This window comes from Alexandromys fortis, unplaced genomic scaffold, assembly GCF_014885135.2.
Source record: "Alexandromys fortis isolate MF-2015 unplaced genomic scaffold, M_Fortis_MF-2015_v1.1 scaffold_17, whole genome shotgun sequence".
Taxonomy (NCBI): domain Eukaryota; kingdom Metazoa; phylum Chordata; class Mammalia; order Rodentia; family Cricetidae; genus Alexandromys; species Alexandromys fortis.
The window spans coordinates 1,321,648-1,344,403 of NW_026067896.1; the positions used below are offsets into that span (position 1 = coordinate 1,321,648).

At 44.4% G+C, this 22,756-nt stretch overlaps 2 protein-coding genes across 2 annotated transcripts in view; both read right to left on the reverse strand.

Moving 5' to 3' along the window:
• The window catches only part of Nipal2 (NIPA like domain containing 2), an 88,125-nt gene extending 82,743 nt beyond the window's left edge, over positions 1 to 5,382 (reverse strand). Inside the window, exon 1 of the mRNA XM_050162406.1 lies at positions 4,527 to 5,382. Coding sequence (XP_050018363.1) covers positions 4,527 to 4,928 — 402 coding nt within the window. The 5' untranslated portion in view covers positions 4,929 to 5,382. The remainder of the gene's footprint in view (positions 1 to 4,526) is intronic.
• Positions 5,383 to 18,450: 13,068 nt separating this feature from the next.
• Positions 18,451 to 22,756, reverse strand: part of Stk3 (serine/threonine kinase 3) — a 307,706-nt gene continuing 303,400 nt past the window's right edge. Inside the window, exon 12 of the mRNA XM_050161781.1 lies at positions 18,451 to 18,614. Within this exon, the coding sequence (XP_050017738.1) occupies positions 18,451 to 18,614 (164 nt within the window). The remainder of the gene's footprint in view (positions 18,615 to 22,756) is intronic.

Genomic DNA, 22,756 nt, shown 5'->3' on the forward strand with positions numbered 1-22,756 from the left:
AGCAATTTATGAACGTGAGGATCTAATATCAAAACCCTTCATTGCTGCTCTTCCCAGCTTCCCTCTCTCCTGTCCTCTCCTTTCTCTCTCCATGCTGGTTTTTTATTCAACATACAGTAGAACTGGATCTGAAGATCCCAAACTAATCATACCAGCAAGGAAACTGGCTCTGGGAGATGAAGTGCTTCCCTCAAGTGCAGTCAGCTACTTAACACCATCAAAGCAACCGGCTCCAAGGCTGGCTGGAAACCAGATGTCAGCACTGGTTACATGGTTACATCGCCAGCAACTGAAACAAGGGGAGGGCCAAGAGAGGTCAAGGTAGGAGCTCCCTGGGACCTGTGGGTTAAGAAATACTAGAACCCAGTTTCGTTTGTTAGTTTTTGATTGTATGTGTATTTTATATGTGGTGTACTATTGTATGTGCAAGTGTGTGTGTGTATGGTGTGGGGGTGTGTGTGTGTGTGTGTGTGTGTGTGTGTGTGAGAGAGAGAGAGAGAGAGAGAGAGAGAGAGAGAGAGAGAGAGAGAGATTCACGTAGAGGCCAGAAGTTGATGTTGCATGTCTTTCTTGACTACTTTCCACCTTATATATGGACTCAGAATGTCTTGCTCAAGCCTAGAACTTGCTGGTTTAGCTAGTCTCCTTAGCTTGCTTGCTCTGGGGAATCTCAGCTTCCAGAGTGCAGGGACTACAAAAGACCATCATAGCCACCTAGCATTTGCATGGATTCTGGGACCTCTGTTTACATGGCAAGTGTTTTACCCATTCACATGTCCTGAGTGTGAAAGTCTAACACTTAAGGATATGGTGGGAACTTGAAACTTTGTAGTTAATTTCATTTTAAAAATTTATTCCTTGAAACACAACCTTAGTTCCCAATTTAAATATCAACATGTCACCATTTAAATGTAATTTTTTTGTATCAATGACTTTATAGGAATATGATAGTCCAGACAATTCAACAAATGTCTTCAAAGCTTAGCTAAAAAGGGGGCTGGAGAGATGGGTCAATGGTTACAAGCACTGACTGTTATTCCAGAGGACCTGACACCCATGGCAAAACCCCACTAGTGTACATAAAATAAAAATAAATAAATTAAAAAGAAACTTAACTAAAAAGGGCAAAAAACCAGGTGCTTTCTATGAAGATGAATTCTCCTTTAAAATAAAAAAAAATCAGAACCATATCCTCATATTTTGATAAATGGGGCTTTTTTTTTTCTTTTTTGGTTTTTGAAGATAGGGTTTCTCTGTAGCTTTGGGGCCTGTTCTGGAACTAGCACTGGCCTTGAACTCACAGAGATCCACCTGTCTCTGCCTTCTGAGTGCTGAGATTAAAGGTGTGCAACACCACTGCGCAGCTATAAATGGGCTTCTTTAAGGTTCACAGTTTTGACCTTTGATAAACCTTTAGCTTTTATTTTTATAAGTAAAGGAAAGCATATATACAAGTATGAGTAAATAGGGCATTTTAAATATGATTTTTAGATAGTAAATATCAAACTAAGATAAAGTTATAATCTCATTTTTAAACGTGTGTGTGTGTGTGTGTGTGTGTACCTGCAGGAATGTTTATGAACCATGCAGCTTATGCATGTTGGAGCCCATGGACGCCAGAAGAGGATGCCAACTCTTCTGGAACTAAAGTCATAGGCAGGAGGTTGTGCGCCATCCTGTAGGTGCTGGGAACTGGACCCACCCACGTCTTCTGCAAGAGCAGTAAATGCTCTTAACTGCTGAGCCATCTCTCCAGCCCCAGCTAATCTCATCCTTAAATGTTGGCAAGGCATTAAACATTTAAAAACTTCCCTGAAGGTCAAACATGACACATCATATCTACGTACCAGATTTAGTCCACATCTGGCCAGTCTGAGGCCTCTACCTCCTGTTAGCCTAATTTAGATGTTCTAAAATTTAATTTGCCTTGACTTTTGCACTGCCTGCTCAACAAACTTCAATGGCTCCTGACTGTCTGCTAGATAAAACCTTAACTTCCTTACTTCCCCTTTAAGGCAATCCAGGACCAGATCCAAGGTCTTAAACCCTGTTCCCACTTCACAGTCTCCATTTCCCATAACAACCACATCCTTTGGACTGGACTCAAGGCATGGAACTTTCTAGAAAACACATCTGTTCCTTGTTCCCAGGGTTCTCCTCTCTGAAATGTCCTCCACCTTTGCATTCCTACTTCAAAGTCCCACCCATCCTTAAGTGTCCAGCTGAGACAGCCACAGGCTTTTCTGAAACTCACACGATACCATATACCCCTGTCTTGGAGTTACACACACCTAATAACATTCCTGAAAAAAATGTTTGGGTCTTGGGCTACAGTGAATATTCCCACAGTGCTTTGTACTCACAGTGAGCCCAGTAGACAGCTCAGGAACACTAGCCTTTTGTCCTGGAAATGCGTGGGCACAACAGAAACCAAGTCAGCAGAATTTGTCACATCTAAACTTCCACAACGGAACAGGGGAGTTTTTATTTGTTTGTCTGTCTGTCTGTCTGTTGTTTGTTTGTTTCAAGTGGGACAGGCTCTCAATGCAAAACTCTCGGTGGCTTCTCAGGATGCCAGCCCAGACTTTTGCTCCAGGCATTCTTACATCTCTCTACCACTTTTATGTGGGCACCGTCACACGAGAGGACTTGTCAGCAGAGGAAGGCTAGTGGGTAAGACCTGACAGCAATTGCTGTGAAAGCAGACAGCTAGCTGGGCCACCAAGGTGACAAACCCACGAACACTCAACAGCCAGTTCTAGCCTGCTGGGTGCTCCCAGTGCTAATGTTGACTGTGGGGCTTGGGAACTCGGATCTCACACTTGTTTTCCTCTCTCTCTCTTCCTTTTTTTGGGAGCTCACTCCCATATCCAGCCATCTCTCTATTTAGCTAGTGCCAAAAAGGAAAAACTAGATTTTATATTACTTTTACTGTCCTACATAGGACTAGTGGCACTCGATAAAATGTTTGCTGAATGGATTTTAACATTCAATTTTTACTTTTCCTTGAAACAAGAGTAATTATCTATTTGGCATCAAGCAAAAGAATAAAGGACTCTGGCTTTTAAGAGGGCCCAGCTCTGCACGCTCACGGGAAAAGCTGGCATAGTCTTATCTGAAGCCAACAAGGGTTGAGGTGTCAGCTTAGCAGTTCCAATTAGCATATTCTGGAACACCCTTTCTGACTTGAACAACTGTGTACTAGCAAGGGCAAGTGAAGCCTTGCAAACATTTATGTCACATGATAATCTGTGATTGGGAGAGCCAAGACAATCAAGAGTTCCAGGATGTGTTGAAGAAAACTGATGACCACATATGTTCTCCCTGTGAAGACGGAGCTTTGCTGTTCTGAATGATGCCATGGTCGGTCGCATCTATGATCTAATATTTTACCAAGAGCAGATCATTCATTTTTAAACTTTTATTGGGATTGTGTCTATTGCAAGAATAAGACATACTGAGGAAGTCCCCATGGAAAGAAAGTCTGTTCTTTGTAATTCTTTAGGTAGAGCAAGGAGAAATAGTATAGCTCTCCAAGCAAGTCCCCATCCCCATTTTATTATCTTTTTTGACAAAACAGACTTAAAGCAAAATTAATCAGGTGGGCTAAGCTTATTTACTCTTTATACAAATCACCTCTGCGTTCGGAAACTAACATTCAAGATAATTTTCAAGCATAAAAGGAATCTAACCCTTTGATTAGTGATTAAAATCTCCCACTTAGGACAATAGTAACACAATTTTATGGACGCATTCTTGTAACAAAAAAAAAAGATTCATGGCTTTGTTAATGCACAAGGAAAAAGTAACAGGGTTAGGAAAACTGGAAGTCTGAAACCATTCCGTGAAAGCTCGCTTGCCCCGCTTGATAGAATACAAATGCTGCTAGAGGCAGAACTTTTTTCCTCTCCCTGACCTTAGGAGCCACACAAAAATAAATGAGCACCCCATCCCCTTTGATGCTCATATATGCATACATTGTGTGTGTTTGTGTGTGTGTGTGGATATATAATCTCCAGCATAAACCCGTGTTGTTTAGGCTGACAATGTTGTTTTCCCAAAGAGCAAGATGACGAACTGCAGCCTGAAAATATTAGTGTTTCTCCTAGGGAAGGGCGATGCTGAGACCTCGGGGACACGACTCTGCAGAGTTGACACTGGGAGGCCCTTAATGAGTTTTTGCTTCTGAGAAAGGTGTCACTTTTCTTTTTTTTAAACTGTGAAAGGAACCTGGGGTGAAAATAAGTAGAAATCCACTCCCATTGCCCTCAGATCCTTGCAGAAGGGGAGGGAAAGCGAGGTTCCTGGGGACCCAGAGGCCCACGAGTGAGGCCGGGAGTGTCCTAGGGGGAGGGGGTCTGCTGTGAGGAGGGGAGGAGGTGAACGTGTGGCGGCGTCACATGTCGCTCTGCCCACTCGCACGGCCGCTGTCGCGCGCGCGGAGAGCTGACAGGAAGGCCTGGAGGCTCCGCGGGGCCTGCGTGGGGCCGGCGATCGCTGCGCCCTGGTGCGGGCGGCGGCCTTACCTGGTTTCTGCGGTACCAGGCGCTCGACAGCGAGCCGTTGCCCGGGCCCGGCACCCAGTACGTGAAGTTCCGAGACAGCTCGTCCAGGACGGCCGAGGCATCGTCCTCGGGGCCCGTGGGCACCGGCGCCGCCATGGGGACTGGCTCCGCGCTAGGGCTCCGGTGCCGCGCCTCCCCGCCCGCCGCTCCCCCGCAGCCGCAGCCACTTCCTGCAGGGCGGGCGACAGGGCGCGGGCACCTGGCTCCCAAGGCGCGCAGGTGCGGTCGGGCTCGGCCTAGCTGTCGCGTCTCCTTGCTCGACCGGGTGTCCACACCTGTCAGGGCAAGAATGAGGTCATCTCCTTTGCCTCCAGGATCTCCTGAGTGCAGAGCAAATGTTTGTGCAGGAAGGAAAGGAGCCATCGGTTAACTCAAAGAGTGACCCTCGCCCTTGGCAATCCCACTTCTCGCATGTAGAAGGTCTAAAATGGTCCACATATGGTGGTGCGGGGAGAGAGAATCATGACTTCTCTCTTTCCAGTATTGTGAGCAGTGTGGGGATAGAGAGCCCAACAATGGACTGACCCTTGGGAACTATTCCTGGGAGAGAGAAGAGATACCCTAATGCAGATGAAGGCCCCCAAGGTGTGTGCGGTGACTGGATGAGCTTTCTGTCAGACAGGGTCGCGGAGACTGCCGAAAAGTCGCCAGCTGCTATATATAAAGATGTAGGTTCGGACAGAAACGCTAAGAACAACCTCAAGAGCTCCTACAGGCTGTTCTGGTCTGACCTGTTTTTAACTCTGTCACTACAAGCGATGTCTGCATCATCTCTCACATTGAGCGTTCTGTGATCTTGTGCTGTTGCCCGAAGCGTCTGCGCTTGGAATTTTTGTTTATAGGGCACTGGGATTCTGCTTAAGCAACATACTTAACCTCCATAACTTTGACTTCGAGAGAAGGCTTGGGGGGGGGGGGGGGGGGAAGGGAGGGAGGGGGGGGGGGAGGGAGGAAGGGTTATTTTTCCAGAATCCTGTCTAGCTGGGACCCGGGAGAAGGCTGTGATGGCTCCTTCGGGAAAATATGAAATGAGAGAAGAAAGTGTGAAAAAGTCGTCCAGGTTCTGCAGAAACAAGGGAAGTCATCTCGACAGGTGTTGTTTCCTGCTTGAGCAACCAAAATGTTGAGTCAGTAATTAATAATTCTAGCAACTATTCTCAATTTAAAGAAACAAACTTATTTTAAATAAATATCTTAAGGAAAAATACCTATTTGCTATATTCCATTATTTCCATAAGTATGGGGGGCTAGGAATTGGACCCATTGCTTTTTGCATGCTAAGCAAGCACTAGACCCCCGGAACACATGCCTGTCATGTGATTCTATGATGTCACTTCTATTCCCTTTGCTTTGCCTGGTATCCTCCCACCCTCTATTAGAAAAAAATGTTTTTTTTCAGAATTTCCAACCTCCACACCCATCATCTTTCCTCCTGTGACCCCATTGGCCAGGAATAGGTCACATGCCTGGTTTTACCAGAAAGTGATTTCTCCAGCCAGGAGAGTAGGCTGTGAGTTCTGCCAGAAAGAAAAGAACAAGGCTGGGTGGGGTGGCCGAGGGGAGCTAGCAGAACTGGCATGATCTCTCTTAATGTTTTCTTCCAGCCAGATTGTAAGTAGGCATGCAGTCTCTAACACGCAAAGCAGACTTTCCTGTTGAGCGTGCCTGGAAGCCTCCCCCGTAGACAGGTTTTATGCACGCTCTGTGAGACCTTTATAATCAGGCCCCCAAAACTGCGGCACACACCTCATTCCTTTTTATTTCCTAACTTAGAAAATCAGCTTCGATTTCTTTATATTTGTACAAAACCTCCAGTTTTGGAGAAAGCGCTTGGGGGGAGAAAAGATGTGTGGTGTAGCCTACGCTATGCCGTTCAGTCGATCGATAGTTTCCAAGATGTGACTGCCGTCGCTGCGGCTGTCCTAGGGTGTGTGGGTGTTTGAAAAGCAATTCGTGACCAGGGTTCCTTCCCACAGGGTTCATAGGAGGCGGCAGGGATATGTGTGAACTATTTTGGTCCCCATGGTGTAGGTGGGGCTTCGGAGACTGTTCTTGCTTTTGATGGCCTCTGCCTCTTGCAGGGCTTCTGGGTGGGGGTGAGGGGGGGGGGCGCAGAAGCCCCGTTCATTTTTACCGGATATGTTCAGCCTCCCTGTTCTCAGGGCTCCAATCTGGAGGCTGACTTCCTGTTAATTCTGGCGCCACCCCGTTTGAAGCTGGGCTTCACTTTGCACTTGAAGAGTGGGTTCCATTTGGTCCTCCTTATTTGGGATCATTTAATTGCAGAAATAATAACACTTTAAAAGCACGTTTAGCAAGACTCGTTTAACACTAGCTTTTTGTTGCCTTTTTTTTTTTTTTTACAACAAACTTCTCACAAATGGTAAGTGGAGGGTCCCAGCGACTCACTTTTTATTTATGCAAGTGAACCCCAGGCCGGAGACTTTAAATAGATAGGCAGAGCTTTAATTTTGTGACAATAACGTAGGAAGAAAATAAACAGAAGCCTGGCAGACTGGCTGTGCTCCAGTCCTAACGTCGCTTGTTTGCTTCATTTCTCTGAGCCTTTCAATCTTTTACAAAAAAGGGAAAGATGGCTCAATGGTTAAGAGCACCGACTGCTCTTCCAAAGGACCCAGGTTCAATTCCCAGCACCCGTGGCAGCTAACAATCCTGTGTAATGCCCTCTTCTGGTCTCCTAGGGAAACACATGCAAGTAGTGCACAGACATACATGAACACCCACACATGTAAAATAAACATAAATAAAACTGAATCCAATAACCGCTGAAGTATTCAGTAAATGTTGGCTGTTATTACCTATACCTTAAAATAGAAAAAAATAAAACTTCTTTAAACAAACACAAACACATAAACCATAGAGAGAAATTTGACATCAAATTACAATAAAGCTGGGAATATTTATGCATCGATAGACAGTATAAAATATAAAAGGTAAGTTAGGAAATGAGAGTCTGTATTTATCACACCTACAACTGACAAAAAATTGTAGGCCGATTAAAAAAAAAGCAGATAACCCAGTGGATAAAACAGGCATGTTTTCTTGAGAAAAAAAATGAATGGTTAATAATAATAATGCAAAATATTTTAATCTTAATGATAGACAGAGAAAATGCAAATTGAAATTCTGGGCGAAAACCACTTTTGCCTCAATAATTTGAAAAAGTAAAATTTTAAAGATTTAGATATCATACACTATGTACACAAAATGGCATTCTATTCAGCCACATAAAAAAGTGAAATTATGTCATCTGCAGAAAAATGGGTGGAATCAGAGATTATCATGTTAGGGAAAATAAACCAAGTGCAAAAAGACAAATGTAACCTGTTTTTCTCTCAGATATGGATTTTTTTTTTAAAAAAATGTGTGTGTATTTGTGTGCATGCATGCTTGCATGAACTTGTTCATGCACTTATGGGTGGGTGCCCAAAGACACCAGAAGAGGGGATCTGACCCTCCAGCCAGAGTTACAGTCAGTTGTGAGACACCTAATACGCTACTGAGAACTGAACCCTCTGCAAGGGCAGCAAAAACCACTGGGCATTTGTCCAGCCCATGTGTGGAATCTTACGTGAAGTGGCGTGGTATTCCGGTGTGACTTACACATCCTCTGGCGTTCACTTCGCTTCCATGTGAGACCAGCAGCACAAAGTGAGTGTTCTACGTGTATTCGCCACACTATGTTATTTAGGGAATAATTTCAGACAACGTCTGCGCTTGTTCAGTCCATGAACATCCTTCCCAAATATTTTTTAATTTACTTTGGGTCGAATGCAAGTGTTGAGGAATATTATTTTAAGGTGTGTCACTTTTGTTTATGCTGTTGGAACATTGGTTTAACGATGTAAAGATGTGATGCTTTTGTTTATGCTGCATTTGTTTAACTCCGTGAAGCTGTGGTTCTTTGCCTGTCTAAAACAGGGTGTAATAAAGAGCTGAAGAATGAATGACCAATAGTGAGGCAGGAGCAAGGGTGGGTGGGGCTGGCAGGCAGAGAGAATAAATAGAAGGAGGAATGAGGAAGAGGGGAGAACTAGAGAACAAGAAGAGGAGGATGCTAGGGGCCAGCCACCCAGGCAGCCACCCAGTAAGAGTGAAAGTAAGACATCCAGGGGTAAGAAAAGGAAAAAGTCCAGAGACAAAAGGTAGTCGGGATAATTTAAGAAAAACTGGCAAGAAACAAGCCAAGCTAAGGATGGGCATTCCTAAGAATAAGTATCTGTGTGTGATTTATTTGGGAGTTGGGTGGTGGGCCCCTCAGAGAGCCAAAAATGTAAAACATCACACAACATACAAGTAGGTGGCATTCACAGATACAGAAAGCTGAAAGTGTACCCTGAAAATAAAAGTGAATAGCAAAACCACGTGATTGAGGGTCTGCATGATGAAGTCTAAGTGGGAAGCTCGGAGTCCCTTAGGTAGCACTGCTGAGTGCTGCGAAAGGAACCACAGAAGCCGGGGAGGTTTCCATGGAGAAACACCAGGACTGGCAAGCTTAAGAGAATGCCATGGCCCAAGAGAGGACATAAAGGAAGCTGGGGGAGAAGAAAGGCAGCTGCAGAGGGAGAAAAAGCCATGAGTTTCAGCTGCGTCCTAGTTGGGATGACTGAAAACAAAGGCTGCACCACTGGTTGAAGTGAAGAAGAGGAAAGAATGGGTTTGAGTTTGATACTCATGGAATTTAAGAGCTTTAGAGCATCCGAGAAGAAAAGGATGTGCAGGGATCCAAAGGAGGAGTGTGTCAGAGTCAAGGAAATCAATATGGGAGTCACCCACACACAGGTATCTGAGACTAGCCAGAGAGAACATGCAGCGAACTTCTTCATAAGGGCTACGACGTAAGTACTAGTGTTTGTGGGCTATCACCTTTATTCAACGGTGCCACTGCAACGCGACAGCAGCCAAGGACTTGTAAACTAGTGGTTGAGACTGCATTACAATAAAACTTTATTTACACACACAGAAGGCTGCTGGTTTTGTTCCATGGGCCATTGTTTGCCGGCTCCTCCTTTGGAAAGAAAAAGATCAAACACAGCACACAAAGCCAACAAAGACCACTGGAGAGGTAAATGAATACTCCACCTTAGTTCATGGTATGTGAGTGACAGGATTCCAGTTCAAAGAGAAGTCATAATCAAGGGCTGGAATGGTGGAGCGAAGCTTGGCTATGGGTGTAGGAACCTGATGATGGGGTATAGGCTTCACCTTCAGGTCAGTTTGGCACTGATGGGATCATAGCCACAACAGCTCCTGTTGTCTGTCTTAAACAATGGGCTCAGAAAGATGAAGGGAGGAGACACATTGGACTATTGGCTTCGGTCTTCATTCCTCTGCATGACATAATATGTGTGCTGTTATCCCATCCCTTGTTCAGTGACCACAATTGCTCCCACTAGAGGTATTTTCTCAGTGATGCTAAGATTGGCCATTGGAAATGTGACAGAGAGGGGGAGAGATGGGCCAAGACTTTCAGACACATCTCATTCTTGTCTGCTCATTCTGTGCCCTCTGTCTCTCCCTGGTAAAAGAAGGTCCTAAGTAGTCCCTGTTGAGGGAGAATCCAGAAAGTCATAGAACATATCTTAAGTCAGTCCTTAGAGTCTTTAGCAGAAGATTAAAGAAAATAAATAAGGGCAATTAAAAGTCACTAAAATTTGGAGGTCAAATGTTAAACAACTCAAGTAATTAAGAGAATTTCTAACTGACCTGGGGCAGAAAAATCAAGTTTAAAAACTCTTTTTGACTTGATGTGGAATGTGTGATCTACCCAACAACAATCACTAAGCAAAGAGATTTCATAGTATGACTGGCCCATTTGGGTCCTATGCTCACTCTTTTCAGGAAAACTGGAGTATTACCAAGATAAGACGAAGGGATGCTGAGCAGACCCAGCAATAGCCAGCCCATAGAAAGCTAGTGAAGAGTAGCTCCATGGCAGAGTGGGCAGGAGGCAGATTGAAAATTGAGGGTGTATTGAATAATGCCGTCAGTGGGAAAGAGAGCAAAAATGAGACAATATATGAGGTATGTTTATTAGCTTGGAAAGTAATGGGAATTATTGATGACCTCTTCCTGAGAAGTTTCAGTTGCTGTTGGGTTGACAGATTATAGATAACTATAAAAATGCTCCCCAAACCAATCAACCAACCAACCAACAAACAAAATCTATAATTCATTTAAAAATACTCTAGATAAGGAATCATATAGGGAGAGCCAGCTGCTTTATTTATCTGAGCATCACTTTGAGGGGGATTACTTCTGGGCAGAGGAATGTTGGAATCCAGTCACCCTTGAAGTAGATCCTGCACCTTGAGGGTACAGCCTGGGCTGGTGGATAAGCTTGGGTCAGGTATGATAGGGCTTGCAGCAGGAAGAAATGCATATTTGGGAAGCAGACAAGAAGCGATGTGAAACTTAAAGCAGGAAGGTTTGAGGAGGGAATCACCCAAGGGAGGACAGAGAGAGAGAGAGAGAGAGAGAGAGAGAGAGAGAGAGAGAGAGAGAGAGGTGTGAACCTGTAAGAGTATCTGGTCTCATTCCTGGAGAATCAATGGTGACAGAGTCAGCTTTAAACAAAAGTATTCCCCTGACAAAATGCTAATGCTTCCCTTAACATTCTGACCTTTTCTTGACCCCTTTCAGGACCCTTTTCTTTACCTTACTGCCCCCTGCATTAACTCTGCTGGCATGCCTCCCGCTTGTCTTTACTGTCTTCTGACTGGGGAGAGCTTCTCAAAGCCTGGTGACTAGTCAGTCCAGTGTGTTGAGATCCTGTGGTGCCCCTCCCCACCAGCGCCCTGTCTCACTCTCAGCACTTCGAGCTGTTTTTAAGAGGTTCAGAGGATGCATCCATGGCAAGTTATTAACATAACAGATCTCTTGAGGTTATTTGCTTCCTAAGTAGATTCTCTTGGCAACAATTCTTAACCCAAGGGGTCTTTCTATCATGGTAAGAATTTGAGTACAAGGAGAGGGGGGCCTGGAAGAATTATCCCTCAAATCTTTACACAAAGTAGGTTTGTTCCTGATAAGGATATTCTTGAACTCGAGAGAATGTCTAGGGAAAATGAGTTAAGAACTTTAATTTTAGAACTAGGATATTTCACTTGCAGTGATCACGGATCCTGATTGCCACTGTTCTTTGAAAGACCCTCAAGTGAGAAATACAGAGCTCAACAAATGAGTTGCTACCATTTTTTCTTTTTCCTTAGCAGGGGTGGGGGATGGTGGTGGGAGTTTGGTCTTTGTTGTCGTCAGACCTGTCCTTCAGGTTTCTGTGACCTTCTTGCTAAGCAGAACTCTTCCAGAGCAGTTACCTCCCCACCTGCTCTTCATTCTCCCTGCTGTCATTGTCATCGCCAGAGCTGTCAAGGTTCAGAGAGCTATGGCAACCATGAAAGAAGTTACACCTGTCCTTTGCTTTAAGTGGCTTAACTTTAGTTTAGGAGAGAGAATACACACACAAAAAGACTAATGTGTGCAGACTAAATGTTGAAGAAACCCGGTGGTAACCATGGATTCCAGTATAAGATGTACACAGTGGAAAATCCTTCACGGTCACCATTCTTGAAGGGCCTGGGAGAAGAGTACGGCCAAAATGAACGCGAACACAGCAGACAGTAAGCAGGGTAGGAAACACCAGGAGGAAAGAGGAAAATGCAAATGTGTGTGTAAGGCCCAGAGGCACCAGCTCCACCCAGCAGCTCCATGCCTGGAGAGCAGCCTTCAGGAACAGCTTGAGGTCCAGATTGCTAATTAGAATTTTTTTTCTCTGTAGTTTTCCAGGATCAGCATGGAGTGTCATATGCATCTCTGGCAGGCTTCCTAAACCTGTCTAGCCAGTCAAGAACCACGGCTGCTCCACCGACTCACATGTGTTCCTTCTGCGAAGATTTCTCTGGATTTGCATGTGCTTAAAATAAGGAAAAACAAAAGGGGGGGGGGAATCTCCTCATTTTCATGCACGGAGGTGGTGCTGATTTTCTCCACTGTGTCCTATGTCTGCATCCGAAGCATTGGTGTGGGATGTCAAAGACAGCAGGGCCAGTTCTGGAGTTTGCTCTGTGGGTCCCCGCTCGGTGTTGTGGCCTTTATGAATTTTTCCTGCATGTGCTGAGGACATGATGGAATCAGCATCCATGATGAGGTAGGGTAGGCTTTGCCTCCTACCAGCCAAAAGCACAGCTTCCCACCCTGTACCCTCCCCATATGCTTTCCTGCATTTCCCCAACTCCTCCTGCACCGTGTCCCAGCTATAGCTGTGCGCTGCTAACCCCAGTTTGATTCTGTTGCTAACCAGCCGTGTGGCTTTGGACAAAGCCCCTCAACTCTGTGGCCTTGTTTTCTCCTCACTGAAAAGAGAGGTCTTTTAGAAAGTGTCTAACTCAGAAGTGGACATCTACAAAAATTTCACATTTACCTTTAGCAATTTTTTCCTCCCCTTGCTACTTAGGGAAGAGAGAGGCTCTAGAAGGAACCACGTTTTAACAGACTGACATGTGATTATTATGCTCTTAGAAATACATTCGAGCTGGTCAGCTGTGACACAAAGGATTTAGGTCATTCTGGGGTTCAGAAGCGAATGGGGCCGTTGCTACGTGTGTGGTGGGGAAGTACAGCCATTATGTATCCGTAGAGACCTCTGAGGAAGTCAAACATGCAGTAGCTCTTCAAGGATTCCTTCTGTCATCACAGGAACCAAGGTTGATTTAACATCCTCACAGCTAAACGTGTAGTCCAGTCTGGGATCCCCCAAGGATACTGCATTTCAGTTGTAGGAACCATTCATTGCAACTGCTGTCCCTGCTGCTCAAGCCACAGTTTCTGCATCTGGACACCTGAGCCATATCTGCTCGAGACACGTTAGCACTGATCTAATTTACTCCAGCTGTAGATGACCCGGCCTACAGACCTCCAGATGGTGCCTCCCAGAGACACTCCGGTTGTCCCTGAAGCTGTCTTCAAGCTGGTCATGAAGGAGTGTCCCTACTTCCCATAGTAGCAGAGGCAGAAAGGTATAGTGAATCTGCAGATTGTCTTGAGTTTGTGGTTCACGAAAGGTAGGCTATGCATATGTGTGACTGACTGTATAAGAAGCCCCTTTACTCTCTTTGAGCGACTGGGGAGACCTCACTCCCGTGTACTGCCTCCCTGATGCTTTAGCCGAGGCTCCCACAGGGCACCATCCTCTGTCTCATTGTCTACATGTGGTGATTGTCATTGTTAGGTCAAGTGGGTTGGTCTGGGGTTGGAGAGTTGAATCCAGTTCTCAGGCTCACAACCTCCTGTAACTCCAGCTCCAAGGGATCCGACTCCCTCCTATGGCCTCTATATGTACCCATATACCCAAAATTAAAATCTTTAAAACGTAGACTGATCTGATAATACGAAGAGAGGACGTCCCCAGCTGCATTCACAACAGCAGTCAGAGGCTGCTACAGAGATCCAAGTGGCTGGGAACCCAAGACTGCAGAGTTGCCTGTACACCTTCAGCAGAAATGATGTAGCACTCATGATTTCAGGCTTGTCCCTTCTGCCACGCTAATGGTTCCACCCATTCAGAGACGTCTGCACTACCCACTTCCCAAGCATAGAGCAGGGCAGTGCAGTAGGGATATAAGGTCAGTCACAAGTGGACTCTAAAACATTTCTCCAGTTATGTGGAAAAGATGGAAGGAAGTAGGTTAAAATAATTTTAATAACTGACCATTTTACCTATCATTCCTATAATGTTGTCATTTCAACATGTAACATATGAAAAGTACTCATTAATTTTCCATACTAACTTTGAAATGGGGCGAGAATTTTGTACACGGGACACACCTCAGCGGCCATCTTCACATCTATCCAGTGGCTACTTTAGGGAAAGTCAAGCAAGATAGCAAGACAGGGGGAGGGGGCCCTCCCACACCCTCTCACCAACCACATGCCCAGCCTTCTCCTTACTTCCTGTCTCAAGACTCCATTCTCTTCACAGTGGTTACCCTGGAAAACAGCTTCCAGTTTCTTGGAACACAGGCTCTTACTCAAGTGGCTGTCATTTTTTAATTTTTTCTCTTTCAAAAACTCCCATGTTGGAAGTAACCGCAAAGCCATATTCAGTCCACAAGGCACACGTTACCACAGGGAACTGTCAGCTGCAAATACAGTCAAGCATGTTGTTGAAGTAGGCAACAGTTGCCTCTCTCTCTCCCTCTCTCTCTCTCTCTCTCTTTCTCTTTTTGATTTTTCGAGACAGGGTTTCTCCGTAGCTTTTTGGTTCCTGTCCTGGAACTAGCTCTTTTAGACCAGGCTGGCCTCGAACTCACAGAGATCTGCCTGCCTCTGCCTCCTGAGTGCTGGGATTAAAGGAGTGCGCCACCACGGCCGGGCTTGCCTTTCTCTTTATCCATCATGCATTTGGAGACCTTTATTCATTGTGCTATTGTTTAGATACTGCTCTCTGTGAAATGTCATTTGCTGATTCAGTTCACCGAGTGTAATATGTAAGAGACTTATGAAAACTATAATGTATAGGAAGGATGAAATCTCTAATCTGGGAACTTTAAGTTTGAGTGAGATTGGGAGAAGAATAAGCAAGGTCTTGGAACACATTGAAATAAAGGAATAAGTAGTTGGTACTCTGACAGGTGGTAGGAGGGTGACTAACCTAACATAGGGGTATACATGTGTGCCGGTACAGAAGTGTGTGTCTGTGCACACACGCGTGTGTGTGCACGTGAAGGGGAAGTCACAGACTTCTAACGTGAGACCTGAAGGCTGAGAAGCTGCAGTGTGGGCTGTTGGAACACCGGTGGGTAAGGGAAAAGAGCATCCTAGGCAGGAGAAGAGCTTCCACCTGGAGCTTGGGAGAGCACACCTGTGATTTGGGCACAGGGATGATGACGGATGATCATAGCCAATAGTTTATTCTTTATTTAAATCCCATAGGAAAGATCCTGGAAGCCGGCCTTGATTTTAATTCCTTACTGTATTTTCAGGCTGCCTGGTACAGTTGTTTACGGGATGCTTCTCTGTTTCCATTTAAATTCAACATGTCTGACATCTCTCAGCCGCTTTGCTTTTTATTATCCCAACGCGGTTCTCTGTCCTAATTTCTCCATCTCTCCCAACGAGGCCAGCTCAGCTTCAGTCTCTTCCCACATCCTCACCTGCTGGACCCAAGCTGCCGCTAAGCCTTACTCATTGTTTGACTACGCATCTGAAGGCTTTGGTCCAGGCACTCTCTGCCTTCCCTGAAGCCGATCCATCACTCATTCTTTAAACAATAACTTTAAATTTTCACCAGCACTATCTAAATTCTAAGTGGAATAGTTTGTACTCTGTTGAGATATCATTTTGGAACAAATCAGCTGTTTAAAAAATTGTATCAGATGATGAAGCAGGAAAATAATTTCAGGGCTTCAGAGAGGCAATTTTTTATTGGAAAACACACAATTCTTAGTCTTGTATTTATGTTTGGATTCTTCCATCTCCTTACATAGTGAAAAATTCACTAACCTTCCCTTATGCTCATAAGGCTTTATCACTGCTCAGAGACCCTGTGGACAGCTTTTCATTGTCTAATTGTGTCCCTTCTTTTAGAAAAAGACTCTCCCTTGAGCACACTACCTGCAAGTCCACTCCACCTTAAATTTGTCCTTGATTACAGAGTAGCTTACGTCATGTTATCACAAAAACTCATTCTCACCACACCCTGAACGCTGGACATGGAAAATTCAGAACACAAGAACCAGATTGAATTCAGTGTCTGGGAAGAAATGCTAATTCCCCCCAGTTGTATTTGGTCATATTTTAAACAAAATAAGTCACTGGCTGGAAATTCTGTTTCAGTGAGAATTTACTGCGACTCATACACTGTGTAGAAGTGCAGCGACTGATGTCATAAGGACACACAGTGTGACATGGGGGCAGAGCACTTTACACCAGGGCTAACAGAGAAAATATGGGCGTATATTACGTTACAAGAAATGCAAGAGAAATATTGTCTCCCGAGCTGACAGGTTTATTGGAAAAACAATTCTGGTGTGTGTTCGTTAGCTTCACAGTCAACAGAGGAGTCAGGGAATGTCGGGTGGAGCAGGTGCTTTCCTAGCGAGGAGGACCACAGCACACACCTTCCCTGCCTCCCTGCTGGTCCTTGTGATGCTCGGTTCTCACCATCTAGGCTTTGACACTCAGTTGTCCACGTGATGCTGCCAAATTATTTCTGAAATGAGTTTTGTACAGAAGCCAGCGGACTATGAGTAAAGACCTTCATGGTGCAGGCACGGCCTCCAGGGCACTCTTCCTGTAGATTCAAGATCATAACATTAGCTTTGGTCAGAATGCCCAGCCTCCTGTCCTGCCCCACATAGTTCAGACTTTAGAGACCCTGAAACCATGAAAGTCAGTTTCTAAAATTAACCTGGGGTGGTGTGAATGAGAAATGCCCCTTAGGCTGGGGTGTTTGTTCCCAGTAGGTGGCAGTATTTGGGGGGGGCTTGTTGGAGGAAGTACATTGCTGGGGTGGGTTTCGAGGGTTTACTGCCTTGTCCACTTCCTGTTTTCCCTCTTCTTCTTATTTACGGTTGCAGACATGAGCGCTCAGCTTCCCGCTTCCGTTGCCATGCTTACTACAGCAGCCATGTTTCCCAGTCATGCCTAACGCTCTCCCTTGAGCCATAAGCCAAGATCAACTCACTCTTGTAAGAGCGGCTTTGGTCATGGTGTTCATCACAGCAGCAGACAAGTAAGTAAGTTATCATCTAATACACACATACACACTATGTTCACTTAACACACATGTACACACCACAATCATCTAACACACACAAACACCCACACTCACCTAACACACATGTACAAACCATGCTCACCTAACAAACACACATGTACAAACCATGCTCACCCAACACATATGTGCACCCACACTCATCTAAGAGTTCTAGACTGGATAAAAGAGTTGATTTCCATATCTGCTTTAAAATCTTAGCTGGCCCCGTCTCTAAACTGGCAATAGAAAACCGTTTGGAAGGGGGAATATTCTGAATAATTAGACATCATTAGGTTGTCAACTCATATGTCAGCATGGTTGGCCTCGTAGGGATGTTCTTCAGATTAACTGTTAACGTTTGCAAAGTGAGCTCCGAGTGCCATGTATCATTGGCACAGAATTCGATTAGCAGCATGATAAATGCAATTAAGTCATACGAATTTTCACTGCAGGGTGATATCTGTTCTGGAAGGTTCTGGGAATGGGCATCGCGGTTTTTGAACTGGCATTTCATTAGGAAACACTTTGGAGGGCAGGAGTCCTGCAGGGTCTGTGACACACATCTAAGAGCCCAGGACAGATGGTGGCTTCCACTGAAGGCTAAAGGCCACGTTTTTACCCTACATCCAGCTGACAGGAGAGTGAACTCAGGATCGACGGGAGGTAAACCAGGTCTTTCTTTTGAACACAAAGTCACCCTTGCCTACCACACAAGTTACGTTTTTAACTTCTTTAGTTATGAGATTCACTTCTTAAGCCTCAGAAATGGCATAGATCTCCTCAAGCAATACCTGTTAGCAAGCTTTTCTTAAACAGACAATTGATTGCTGACACAGAGGTTCAAATACGTAATCTGTGTTTTCAGATTTGGTGACCTTGGAGGGAGGAGTTGAATGAACTCTAGGGAAATGGTTTTTAAACATCTGGGTTGTAGGACTCCTTCGTATCCTCAAAACTGACTGAAGAACCCAGAATGTCTGTGTGTTGGTTATGTAAATCGTTGCTTGTTGTGTTACAACTCAAGTTAAGAAAAAATGAGAATTTAATTTCTTCATTAAAATCACAAGATTATTGCATAGTAGAATGAATAAGATACTTTTAATGAAAATATCAGGGAGAAGTATGACATTGTTTTACATTTTTAGATGTTTCTTTAATGTCTTGCTTAATGGCAAGCAGCTGTGGTCCCAGGCTGGCTTCTGCCTCCCATCTGATGTGAGACATTGTTTTGGTTGAAGCAGATGAAGTAAATTTGGCCTTACACAAATCTGTAACTGGAACAGAGAGGAGCATTTTAGCAGCATTTTGAAGATAATTTGATTATTCATTTTAGATTTGACACAAAAAACTCACAAAGTAGCAATTTCTTAAAGTTTCTAAAGTCATGTACATAACTTTTGTCATCCCGTGCACTAAGAAGCCGTTGGTCTGTCTTGTACTGAAGTCTAGCATTCGGCATTTGGAAACTATTGATTCCTTAAGTTATGCAGGCCTTCCAAAGGCTGACACATTTCGGGATCAAGTAATCACTTTCATTAATATCATCACTGGTTTCATCATAAATTCTTTAGGTGCTGGTAAGCTGTCAAGTTTCCCAGCTTCTCATTTTCATTTGAAAGCTGGAATTTTATTATTGGCCATAAATACTTTGGATTGTTTTCCATGAAGTGATAGTTTCATTTTGTTCACTTTAGAGAGAGGGTCTGGCAAATGCCCATATCGAATTAATCATTGCTTGTTTTCACGTAAAAAGGGGGTTCCGTCAGAAGCAAGTGGTTAGGCTCACAGCTCAGGTAATAGGATGATTCTCCTGGAGCCAAAAAATTATAACTAGTGTATATCAAGGTCCTCATGAGAATTTCTCATTTTCTCACCAAGGTGAATATTTAATAAAATCAATACAAGTTTGCTGCTTAATCGTTGTCTTTATTGACTGAATTGACACATGGAAAATCAGTAGGTGCATAATTGTGAGCACACAGTGACTCCTAGTGATGTGTACACTGACTATAGTGTGCACACAGTGACTCCCAGTGACGTGTACACTGTAGTGTGCACACAGTGACTCCTGGTGACATACATATTGACTATACTGAGTACACAATTGCAGATAATGACATACACTGACCACAGTGAGGTAATAGTGACTCTGAGTGACATAAACATAGACCCTATCGAGTGTAGAAACACTCACCCCTCATTTCAGCTGGCGCTGTATTTCTTCATATTTCCCAAGAGTTCTGTCCATTTTCCCCATTTTCTCCACCAGTGCTAATGAAGGATGGTCCAATGGTGCGTGGTTCCCCAGTCTGTCCTGGGAATAGTGTTGAACTTAGGGTCATCTAAGAGGGTTGGAAGGCTGAGGGTCCAGGAACAGCCCTTGGATAATTAATAGTCGGCATCAGTAATGTCCCGAATGTGGAGCAGAGGACAGTCGTGAACTGTTGCTAAGATGTTCCTTTAGCTGTGCTCAGCAGGAGACAGAGCCATTTGATGGAGCCTTCTTCTTACATTTTAAACATAATAAGAAAGTATATTATCTTGGGTAAGTTTTTCTTTTGCTACAACATGCAGAAAGGAGCACTGGGTCCTGCTCTTGAATGCGCATGTACGTGCAGATGCATTGGCCACAGTTCATGAATGCGCATGTGCATGCAGATGTATTGGGTACTGTTCGTGAAATGCATATATGCACGCAAATTGGCCACAGTTAGTGATTGCACATGCGCACGCAGTTGAATTGGCCACAGTTCATGAATGCGCATGTACGTGCAGATGCATTGGGCACTATTCGTGAATGCGCATGTGCATGCAGATGCATTGACCCAACTGAACTTTCAGAGCATGGTACCTTTCTTATCCATGTTGCATGCTACCAAGTGCAACACTTACTTTGTCTGAAAACTTTTATTCTGTTACATTAAAAACCTGTTGGTTGTGACCCTAAATTGATTTCACACCTCACCAATAGCTTGGAAACCAAAGCTGGAAAAATAAAATAAAAACTCTGGCTCAAAATATAGGTAGTTTCATTTACAATTTCCTTCTGGGGGTGTGTTACCTCTGGTCTGAAAGTACAGACACTCACCTGCTGTTAATGGCTTCTTTCCCTGCATTGACTTAGATGCCGATAATCTTAATTCTATCTTGATGCCAATGCTTTTTTATTTTCTTTTCATACATGTGTTCACATACATGGTGTGTGTGTGGGCAGAGGTTAGCGTCATGTGTCTTCCTTGACGATGCTCTACTTTGTTTGTTTAGAGACAGGGTCTCCACAGAACCTGTAGTTTGCTGACTGTTTTAGGGGTGCTGGCCAGGATGCTCAAGGGATCAATCCTCCTCTGTCTTCCCAGGACTGGAGTATATGGACGTAGTACCAAGCTCAGCTTCCACACGGTTGCTGGGGATCAAACTTGGGTCCTCGTGTTTGAGCAGCAAGCACTGCACCTTCTGAGCTGACCCCCAGTCTGCCAACCACTCCACAGTGTCACCGAATAATAGAAGGTTTTATTATCAGGTGCAATATGTAGATTACTATACAAAACATCCCTTTGACTTTACTTCCTCTGGGAAGGTACAAATGTTTACCTGGCATTTATAAAATCTGATGTCTTTCTTGATAAATATACGCAATTAAATCTCATCAGGAAGGTATTTTGAGACTGATAATAATCATTGTTCTCATAAAGAACCTCTAAACAGCTCTCGATTTCGATTCCAATCAGTTCTGCTCCAACTTCCTGCTCTGCTAATCCGAGAATCATTACCCTGACAATAAACATTAAAATAAAATGGCCACCACTTGGAAAGTTAGCGTTTAAGGAATTGTATTGCTGTGGATAAGATAGACGGTGAGACAGTAGAATAAATTGCAGGCAAATATTGCCTCTCCCCTTTTCAATATCTGGCCTCTATCTGCTTTCCTCCCTTAGCTTTTCATTCTCCTCCTCCTCCTCCTCCTCCTCCTCCTCCTCCTCCCCCTTTTTCCCACACTCCTCCTCCCCTCTCTCCTCCCTCTCTCCCTACATTTAACCCCCCACACACACACACTATGCCTCTCTTACCTTGAGCACTTGTACCGTCTACTTAGGCCCAGTCCTTGCCCAGTTTCCTTTGCTTTGCTATCTTTTGACTCCCTGCCTTCAAGGGCTACCTAGAAAGGGCTGTTGGAGGAGCTGGCTGGAAGGGAGAAAGACTTAGTTATCTACATCAGTTGTTCAAACCAGGGCCTAAATTAGGGTGATACATTGGGAACGACAAATGGGGACAAATCCGGAAGTCTGGTTAGTCACCAGAACGGAGCCAAGTGAAGGGGTACGAAGATGGCCTTGAGATTCCAGCTAAGGGAAACTGGGTGAGGTGGGAGGAGGCAGGGAAACAGGAGGTGAGATGACTTTCTCTCTGAATGTTCTAATCATTTCTCGGTAGACTCAGATCATCTGGTGCTGGAACCTGGCTTAGAGACTTGGATAAGGTTGTCTATACTGAAGCTGTTGTTGAACTCACAGATATACATGAAATTACAGGTGGAGTAAACATAAAATGTAAGATGCATTACCACAGGGAACTTGAGATCTGAAAAAACAGCAAGAAGAGGAGTTGACAAACAAACACGGAGAAGTCCCGGGGCAGCAGAGGGGAAATCAACAGAGAGGCAAAGAACTGTAGCAGCTGGTGAAATACTGTTACCACCGCCTAACAGCCTAACAAGTAGCTCTCAGGCAGTATGCATTTCTTCCTAACTCCTTACTAGTTAGGTAAATTTGGGCAAGCCACAAAGCACATCTGAAGCAATGAATGAGGCTGATTGCATCCGGCTGCTAGAAATGTGTGGTCAGACAAAGTAGGATCAGGTTAAAAGGGTTTAGGAACACCGTGTAGTTGGTAGGGAACGAGGTTCTGGGATTCAGGTAGTTAGCATTTATGGAGGGAGAAGACATTCCCCAACAGTGCCTCCTCATTGGGATACAATGTTTCGCTGAGAATCTTTGCGATTCTTTTTTCTTTGTTTCAGAACTTAAGGGAATCTTGTTTATTTTAAATGTTATTATTCCATGGTCGATGGAAAAAAAAAACAAAAGGAGAAAAAATATTTATATGAAAAACCTTCCTTTGGGACAAACCAGTTTTTATGCTTCATTCACTTTCCTCTAAGACGCGGACTCCGAGAGTTTCCGACAGAACTCATGGCTCTCAAGTAGTAACACCTTCCGTAGAAAATTAAGCAGCTACTTACAGAGCCTTCCACTTCATGAGCAACAGAAACAAATAAGCGATTCACTGTTCAACTTAGAAATCCAAACGACACTCTGAAGGAGGCTCAGGGAATCGTGGAGCATAGATGGCGTGAAGGGAATACAGAGGCTAGTGGATTGCGGAGTGAGAGAAACCCAGACTAGAAGATGTTCTGAAG